Source organism: Pectinophora gossypiella, chromosome 17 (assembly GCF_024362695.1).
Source record: "Pectinophora gossypiella chromosome 17, ilPecGoss1.1, whole genome shotgun sequence".
Taxonomy (NCBI): domain Eukaryota; kingdom Metazoa; phylum Arthropoda; class Insecta; order Lepidoptera; family Gelechiidae; genus Pectinophora; species Pectinophora gossypiella.
The window spans coordinates 1981057-1991120 of NC_065420.1; the positions used below are offsets into that span (position 1 = coordinate 1981057).

General features: G+C 40.7%; 1 protein-coding gene across 1 annotated transcript; it reads right to left on the reverse strand.

Annotated features, from left to right (window-relative positions):
• Nucleotides 1-49: 49 nt before the first annotated feature.
• On the reverse strand, nucleotides 50-9574 carry LOC126374351 (beta-hexosaminidase subunit beta-like). Its single transcript, XM_050020955.1, has 10 exons — nucleotides 9352-9574; nucleotides 7833-8031; nucleotides 7182-7291; nucleotides 6355-6563; nucleotides 5525-5637; nucleotides 5076-5265; nucleotides 3856-3982; nucleotides 2521-2598; nucleotides 1884-2089; nucleotides 50-757 (listed from the first exon to the last, which is right to left on the reverse strand). The coding sequence occupies exons 1-10, from the start codon at nucleotides 9511-9513 to the stop codon at nucleotides 472-474; spliced, it is 1680 nt and encodes a 559-aa protein (XP_049876912.1). The 5' UTR covers nucleotides 9514-9574; the 3' UTR covers nucleotides 50-471.
• Nucleotides 9575-10064: the final 490 nt, after the last annotated feature.

Sequence of the window (10064 nt, forward strand, 5' to 3'; positions counted from 1 at the left end):
GTATACAAAAGGATGTTACATAAAGTTATTACAATCTCTATACGTATTCAGCCTATTAGTAGGCATACAAATAGTGGCTTGTTATTTAAGTACTTAATATTATTACCCGCCTCACCAAGTCGCGACTTATGCATCTTTCATTTCCACCCTGCGAGCGTATAGCTCTAACGCCCCACTCTGGCCAATGAAGGCAAGCCAGAGGTGAGAGTCCTGCGGCCCCCGCTGGGGTCCACTCCGGCCGACCAGTGAAGGCAACCCGGAGACGGAGGGCCTGACCGACTCTCGGGGTTCTCAGCTCCGTGGTGTCGTCACTCACCAACAGCTCGCCACAACCTGGCCTGCGGAGACCGACTGCACTGTTGAATTCACCAGGTTCGCTGATGAATTCACCAGAGGGCGATGGGGTCGTCACTTCCCTACGCCTTAATTATTATTATTATGAATTTTATATTATTAGTAAGTATTTAAGTATTATAAAGGAGTTTTGGTGCGATTAGGATGTATGACGATGTAACGTGTGAATCCCGAACGACTCGCTTTACGGTCCCGATGATAGGGATTCGGTTTATGTTTTGGCTTTATAATAATATTTTTTGGTGTCACGCAAAAGCCGGGTCCGGACGGAGGCTCAGCGGGGTATCCTCGACGACGCATCCGGCAGGAGTGCTCCTCCATGCGATTAAAGAGATCGTCAGGAACCGTTCCATTAGTGACACTCCACAACACTTCTGCTGGTCCAGAGCCTCGTGGAAATATCCTGTAACAAGTTTCCATCTCAATCTCATAATATTTTTCAAATTCTTGGTTACAATTTTTTTTTTACCTAAATGTATAAATTCTCAAATGTGTCTTACAAAACATCAACATACTGAACTTTATATGTATAAGTTATATCCCCTATACCTGGACAATTATATATTCGCCGTCTTATGCATTCAACTCGTCACTCCATTTTTTTCTCGGTCTGCTACGACGCTTTTTGACATTTGACACCCAGTCTGTAGACTTCCTTGCCCATAGTGTTTTCGGCATCCGGGTACGGGGGGATCAGGAGGAGTGGAAGAAAGGGAGAGAGGCCTTTGCCCTGTAGTGGGATGATGTGGGCTAGTAATAGTAATATAACCTCAAAATTATTTTCAAATTCACGGTTGATTTTTTTTTATCGAACTACTTATGTATTTCTTACCAAAATCAGAGGTTATCAATTCGACACGTATGTAAGTATTTTCGTATGTTTTTAGTCTAAGTGGACTTCCAAACACATATGTCAAATTTATCAGGTGTATGTGGGTAGTTACGTTTGTCCACGCATTTCCCAGAAACTACTTGCGTTTAGGTCGATCTGGATTTGGGAGAATATCGTTCTTGAAATATATAACAGTAACAACATAAGGAGGAGCTCGGTGGCACAGCGGTAAACGCGCTCGGTCTGCGATTGTTGAAGTTAAACAACTTTCGCAAAGGCCGGTCATAGGATGGGTGACCACAAAAAAAAGTTTTTCGGAAGGCACGTTAAGCCGTTGGTCCCGGCTGCATTAGTAGTCGTTAATAACCATCAATCTGCACTGGGCCCGCGTGATGGTTTAACGCCCGATCTCCCTATCCATCCATAGGGAAGGCCCGTGCCCCAGCAGTGGGGACGTTAATGGGCTGGTGATGATGAACAACATAAGCTCACGACTATATCCCAATTGGGGTAGTCAGAGGCACATCCATCGCGAGATGATTTAAGCACCCACCCACACCTCACCGAGCTTTCTCTTAGACCACCGTGACATCTCTCTGCGAAGCGTCGAGGATTAAATAATAATCTGGGATCGAACAACACAAATTAAAATTGAAAATAAAATAATTTCAATATCGAAAGTGTCACCATTAGGTACCTGCTCAGGATGTTGCTATCGTCCACCATTTCCCCCCACATACAAGCCTCGCCGCCTATGATGTACTTGTCCAGAGAATGGTCTTCAGTCGCGTTATACGCAATTAGTCGAGGATCAAATTTGTAATAGTCATTGAAATGTTTTGACAAATCGTAGCCGAGATACCACTCTGTTGAAAATATTACTTTTATATGTTTTTTTATCATCTGTAAACAAAATGAGAAGGACGATCAGGCAGACAGAAAAATAAATAGCCAAACATGTTAGTGACACCGTAGCGAATACTGGGGCCGATAATTCAGACCATGATTCTGAGTCGATATCAAGTGGAATTTCCTGTCGGAGAAGTCATGAAAATTTTAGAGCTTATTTAAATGATTTTCCGTTCCATACTTTTGCGACGGAAAATTCCACTTGATATCAACTCAGAATTATGGCCTGAATCATCTCTCAAAGTTTTCGTTACGATGTCACTAACACCCTGTATATGTATATTTGATGTATACTTATCATATGTTAGTGACAGCATACCGAATCCCCCCCCCCCCATAATTTCACTTGATATAAACTCAGAATCATGGCCTGAATCATCCCTCTGAGTATTCGTTACGATGTCACTAACACCCTGTATATATACCTCCGCCATTTCAGCTTTGGAGTTCCACGCTTGCACCACCGCATTAGTCATGTCAGTCTTATTGTTGAAAAAAGCTTCCTGAAATATACATAGGTATTAACTCATCATCATTATCAGCCGTACGACGCACACTGCTGGGCATAGGCCTCCCCCAAGGATCTCCACGACGATAGGTCCTGCGCTGCCCGCATCCAGCGGCTTCCCGCGACCTTCACCAGATCGTGAATATTAACTAAATAAATATATTTAAATCATCCTTCACTTCCCAGCCGTATTCGGCCATGGCGACAAGTCCGCCTAAGATGCGCTCTTATATGGCTGACGTAACCGATCTTAGCAGTGAATGTACGGCCACATTCACTGCACGTCAGCACACCTCCGATATAATTATATGTAATGGCCGCAGATAACATGGCTAGGTATAGGTTGTATAGGTTATGGTAGCAAAGCGCATCTTCTACTTGGAATTGCAAGAGGGCAAGCGGAAACAGGGCGGTCAACTCTTGCGGTACAAAGATGTGCTCAAACGTAACATTTTTTTTTTGCCGTGACTTATTGTAGATTTGCCGCAGATGGCATTAACTACTAGGCCGGACAAATGGGGAGCGCTGAAGGCTCTCACCCGGTACAACGTTTAAGACAACAGGCCTGAGGGTGCCCAGTTGGGCGCGAACCTCGGCTCAGGGCGTCGTCTGAGAGGAAAAATATTTGAAAGAATTAATCGACCCTAGGGGGTCGATAGCGATAAGCGCTGAATGAGGGAAATCGTCGACCACGCCGGCGGGGTCGGTATCGGCATGAAAGGATGCGGCGTGGCCCCATCGCGGTGGGAGATACTGGCCCAGGATCGGCCGCAATGGAGGCATACTGTGAACACCAAGGTGTATGGCTTTGAACAGAAACGACGGGAAGAGCTTGATTTAAAACGCGACGATATTTAAATAGCAGAGAAGGCAACCAAATCAAAACTAGCGGCACGATATGATGGCCGCTTTGTAGTTTGTCCCGCTCATTAAGATTCGTATTAATTCATAATTACATTAATGGAGCAAATAGCTATATACGTTATCCGGTTCATCAAGTTTCCTATTAATTTATAAATATATTGACCCAGATTCCTGCAGACACCGCCTAATTTTATTTTAAGTTACACTTACCTTTCGGAAATGACGGGTATAACTTAAAATAAAATTAGGAGGGGTCTGCAGGAATCGGGGCCATTGTACGCGGCAAGCTTCAAACTTGCAGTTTGACTCACAAAGGGAATTGGTTGCTTACGGCAATAATTAGTAAATGTAATACAAGAATAATGAGTAATACGCATCCATTACATACCTCCCACATAACAGGGACAGTGCCCTTTTTAAGCAGTTTCATAGTGTTGTTCATATAAAGTCCGTAAAGGTCGTCCGTAGACATTTGGTGTTCCTTCATGTATTGCTGCGTTGTAGGATCTTCTGTCCTGTAACGGCAGTTTTTTAGGGAATTTATTATTTTTTAAAGATCGAGGACTATGGTCAAATGGTTAGCTACGTTGAAATAAAATAGCAATGAGGGACTCGTGGGAGCTCGGTGGCGCAGCGGTAAACGCGCTCGGTCCGCGATTGTTGAAGTTAAGCAACTTTCACAAAGGCCGGTCATAGGATGGGTGGGCCACAAAAAAAAAGTTTTCATCTCGAGCTCCTCCGAGCTTCGGAAGGCACGTTAAGCCGTTGGTCCCGGCTGCATTAGCAGTTGTTAATAACCATCAATCCGTACTGGGCCCGCGTGATGGTTTAAGGCTCGATCTCCCTATCCATCCATAGGGAAGGCCCGTGCCCCAGCAGTGGGGACATTAATGGGCTGATGATGATGTATAGAATGAGTTGCTTTGCTACCTATATTGGTTCTCTTTATTTGAACAGAATAATAATGGATGGAAGATGTAATTGTGCTTGGGTGTAATAAAAAGGATCATCATTTGTACCCAAAAACAAAGATACATTTATAATGTCTGTTAACCATAAAATTAGAATGTTAAATAAACGAAGAACAAACTATACAGCGCCATTTATATTGATTTTGAGGAACGTAGCTTAATAGAATAGAATAGAATAGAAATACTTTATTATAAAAGAACGCCACACACAAAAAAAGACAACAACATCATATCAAATTTCCACTAAAACAATTATAAAAAAGCAAGACGGATGTTTGTCGAAATGATCATAAGGTGGTGGTGGACGTCCTGAGATAAAAGGGCCTCACTCAGCACAAGCCGCGGCGTGAACCATGACGCTGATATTATGTGGACCCTGTTGGGTGACCCACGAACATCTTGGATAGTCCCTCATTCTAAAATATGATTGTAAGCATGATTAGATTAACATATATCTTGTCTCTTTCGCACTAGAATCTTTGTGTCCTGATGACATTATATTCATAGTACGTTGCAATAAAAATAAACAGTCAAATAGGTACCTACACGTTCCTAGCACACTGTTTATGAGCTCGGGAGCAGTTAACGTATGGTGGATTGAACTAAGACATTTTTGTGGTTATTAAAATGTTCTCACCAGCATTCTTCAAGGACCTCGTCGCCTCCCAAGTGGAAGTATCGCTCGGGGAGCATATCTTGCACTTCCCTGAATAGTTTTCTAAGCAGGTCGTATGTTTCGTTCTTGACAGGGTTCAATGGCCGCCGATAGCTCTCTTTGCACTGCGTCATTATTTCCGGATGTGAAAGGCCCCATGAAGTTACATGTGCTGAAAAATATGTATTGACCTGTTTTTTGTTTTGCATTCAGGCGGGTTATAAAGGCCACATCAAAGCAATACTTACACCTAAAAAGCAATATTGCTATTTGATATTTGTTTGCATTACGCACTTAGTTTCACTTTCGCAAATGTCAAATAGCAATATTGCTTTTTTAGATGAATTGCTTCGATGTGGCCTTTTTAACCCCCCAGAACTTGTTATGACTGGCACCTAGTTAAAATAAGTACGGAAAACATAATAAAGTACCTGGTGTGTCTATTTCAAGGAGGAGCCTTATACCGAGTTTTTTACCGTATTCGACAATTTTCTTAATTGCTCTCCTTTTGTACGTCATAGACGGAAAATAGGCTCCCTTTTGGCTGGAATAAAAGATGTACAAGTATAAAATAAATCTAAGTACTTACTTAAATACTAAATTTTATCCAAAATGTTATTTGAGCATCCTCAGTTCTTAACTCGAACAAATCTTTATTCAGTGGGTAAGTAACATAGTTTTATTACATATTTCCTCGCCTTGGTTATCTGGAAGAAATCGCTTCAAGCGATAAGGCCGCCATTTGCCATGTACTCAGTTAAGAGTACATACATAAACTCACGCCTATTTCCCACCGGGGTAAGCAGAGTTTCAGTGTAGTCACAGTCTTAAAACAAAGGTAAATTCTGAATGTCAATGGGAATCTTATTGTAAAAAAACGTATACATTGGCTCCAATTCCTGCAGACACCTAATTTTATTTTAAGTTATACCCGTCATTTTCTTATTCGCCGAAAAGGAAAGGCACGAATGATTGACAACTGTTAATTTTAAAATGAAAGAATCACCCCGATGAATAAAATTGCGATCTCGCTCATATGCAATCCATTTGACGAGTGCTGTCAACTTAATTATGTCGGGCCAATATAAAACTTTGGAAGGGTTTTTAAATTTCTGCCTAAAATTGACGGGTGTTCCATAAATTTTATGCCTGTCGATTGTCGATTACCCGTCCCTTTCCTATTCGGCGGATAAGAAAATGACAGGTATAACTTAAAACAAACTTAGATGGTGTGAACCGGAATCAGCTCCATTCGTGTCACCTCAGTTCAGGGAACTTCTCGCTCTGGTACGGGAAACTCGGGTCATCAACCATGTGCCAGTGCAGCACGTTCATCTTGTTGGTGGCCATGCCGTCCAACAACTTGTACATCGTGTCCATCGACAGGTAGTGACGTGACGTGTCCACCAATATACCGCGGTGCGAGTATTGTGGGTAGTCGTAGATTGTTGTCGAATTTATAAGTACTTCCTGGAACATATAGAGCTACTTATTGGATTGTCGTAATTTGAGCCGTGATAGCACAGTTGGTAGAATGCTTGCCTCTCACTTTGAGATAGCAGGTTCCAAACCAGCACGGGCCTAAACCAATGATTGTCGAATTTGTTTTCGAATTCATGTTTGGATCATAAATGATTATCACGTGCTTAGCTGTGAAGGAAAACATCGTGAGGAAGCCCACATTCCCGATAAATGCATTTTCGGAGGTATGTGACCTAATCTGTATTGGGCAGGTTTTCTCTTCGCGAGTTGGAAGGTCAGACAGGCAGTCGCTTCTGTAAACAACCGAGCCTCTCAAATTACAAAAGTCACTTCGTGGGGCCCCAGTTTGGTTAAGACAATACAGGCTGATCACCTGATTGTCCGAAAGTAAGATGATCCGTGCGTCGGAGGGACATTAAGCCGTTGGTCCTGGGTACTACTGACTGTTTGTAAGTACGTAGTTGTTACATGAGTCATGTCAGGGGGCCTTTGGCGGTTCACTAATAGCCCTGACACCAGGGTTGATGAGGTTGGTAATCCACCGCAACACCCACATGATAGAAGAAGATAACACATACATACAAGCGGAGGTTATTCATAACTTACTGTATAATCATCAGAAATGTAGAACAGCTGTGACCACGTCTCTAGTCCTCGCATGATCCCCCATACAGAGGCACTGGTGAGTATAGATTCAGGTCCAATAGTTAGATTATCTGTGAGTCAATTAGATAAACCGTAAATTAATATTACCCTAAGCCTAAACAAACATTTATTTAATACAGTGAAACCTTGTTAATCAGGACCTGTGTAAGTGAGAAAACTCTGTAGCTGAAACTCATGACTTCCGACTCTTTGGTCACTTCTCTAACTGGAACTATAAGAGTCGCGGACGCCGTGCTAGAGCGAAACGGCGCCGCTAGAAAAGGACTTAGCGAGGAAGTACCATTACAGCGAAACGTCACTGCTGTGAGAATAGGATGACAAATGAAGATAGCACGCAATACCTAACTAGTTGTGAACCCAAAAATAGTACTTAAGGTGGGCGATTGCGCCGAATAAACACGCTTGGAATTCGATCGAGACTTAAGTCAAGATCCTGATCCCGAACACACTCTAAAAGTCACTCTATAGTCCACAACAAAAAGTACAGTTCATATGATGCTCAAAAATATAATTCTATCGAATAATAAAATCTCTGTGCGTCTATCTCCACCTCTGATATTGTAAGTAAGACAAATTAAAACAATATCTTACAGCCTTCGTCCATATCAGCGTGCGGGTAGGCCTCGCAAGGTTGCGTCAAATTTAAGTACAACTTCCATTGCACGGGTAGTTCATTCAAATCAGAATTTCCGACATCTTGCTTGTTGTACACCATATCTGCTAAGATTTTCACGTTGTCACAAGCTCTGAATGCTGCATTTCTCGTGAGGGCACAAGAATTATTAAATGCCTAAGTATAGAACAAAAAGTAAAAAGGTGAATTATTGGTATTTCAACAGTTTTAAAAAGATCGAAGATCGGCTTAGACATTGTAGTACTTATAGTTTTGTTACAATTGGGTTTTGAGCTCACTGGCCCTAACAAACGTTCCCCAGAGTAAAAATTGTAGACTCAGATCCCATTTATATATACATCGTGGTCTACGACTCTCTCAATCAGCGCTTATTGCTATCGGCCCGGTCACCTTAATCCCTCTCAGACGTTATCGCCTTGAGCGCAGGTTCGGCGCTTCTTTGGCACGCTCTGTACTCTGAACAAATGAATTTTAGCATATCAAGGCCTTATACTAGTGGAAACCACGTACCCTTTTTGAAAAAATCATATTCTGGTATTTTCTACAACAAAACATCGATGTCTTTCAATTACTTAATTTCGAGGGCCTTTCCAATCGACGTTTCTAAAACACACGATAGATGGCATTGTTCACTTTTAACGTGATAATTACCTATTTTTCTCATTGGGGTACATAATTATTCAAAAATGTACTTACTTTTTTGCAGAAGCACATATAAAACTAATTGTTGCTTAATATTATGTACTTAGAGAATTGGTGTAATAAAAAGGGTCATCATTTATACCCAAAAACCAAGATAAAAGATGCATAGGTATGTCTGTTATCCATTAAATTAGAACTTTAAACGAAGAAAAAACTTAACAACGCCATCTATCGTGTTTTTGTGGAACGTCGATTGGAAAGTCCCTCATTGACGCCTCAATTTTTACCTGGATAAAAAACTAGCTTATCTATTTTTAACCACCAGGTTTTGTTAACAAAAATCACAATCCGAATGTAATTTATAAGTTATGTTGTCCATTGTGGATATGACATAAGTTATACTTTATTTTTGGAAATCGCAATTTTTATACTTACAAGATTTTCTCACACTGGAGAAGTGAAAAACTACATATTTTGTAGTTTGAAACAATAGATATAATCTACCAATCAAATGAAACCAAACAGAAAGCTGAAAATAATTTAAAAAATTAGAAAAAAAACTTGAATTTTGCGACTGAAAATTACACTTGATATTAACTCAGAATCATGGTCTGAATCATCCCCCTTAGTATTCGTTACGATGTCACCAACACCCTGTATATACATAACATAAACAGCCTATATATATTATGTAAGTATACGTCCCACTGATGGACACAGGCATACCCCCAATCAAAGAGGTATACGGAGCGTACTCCATAGTTTTATTCAACTTATTTAAGTTTGCTTATTTGGGTCCATAAAAAACTTATAAATAATATAACAAATTATTACCATGAAAACAAAAGTTCGGTTGTGAGCTAATTTGTATACATCATTTCCCTTTTGTTCCCTGTATGGTTTCGGCCATACACTGCCCTGGGTCGGCATGGATGGGAGGGGCCCATGTGCTATAGTGACTGCAGCAAGCGCACACAATATTATCACTCGCGACATGTTCGGTTTAGCGGGAGCTAAGTACTCAACTGAGCTCCTAACGTGCGTGTAATTGTATTCCACCTATATAAAAGAAGTTTCGTATACAATACAGAACTGACAAGATTTTAAATGCAATTTTGTACTTAAATTCTAAGATAATGTAAGTGACCATATTTTTTATATTTTCAAAACTTCTAAGGCACTTTAAACATTAAAATGCGAAGAATCATTGTTACATACTTGAAGGTCACTTCCATAATATAACAATACATTTCAGTTAAAGTATATTTAAAATGCAAAGATAAGGAAATACTACATGTTAGATACTTTGTAACAATAATAGTTTAAGCGTGGCATCTAAGTAGGTAGTAATAGGTGCTAAATACTGTAGACACCGTCTAATTTTAACTTAAGTTAGGTACTTACTTATACTTATCATTTTCTTATCCACAAACACACGTCAATTTTAGACGAAATCTTAAAATAAAATTAGGAAGTTTCTGCAGGAATCAGGGCCCAATACCCACTTATGATATTGGTATGGTATGCAAGGGGACTGTAACCTGGAA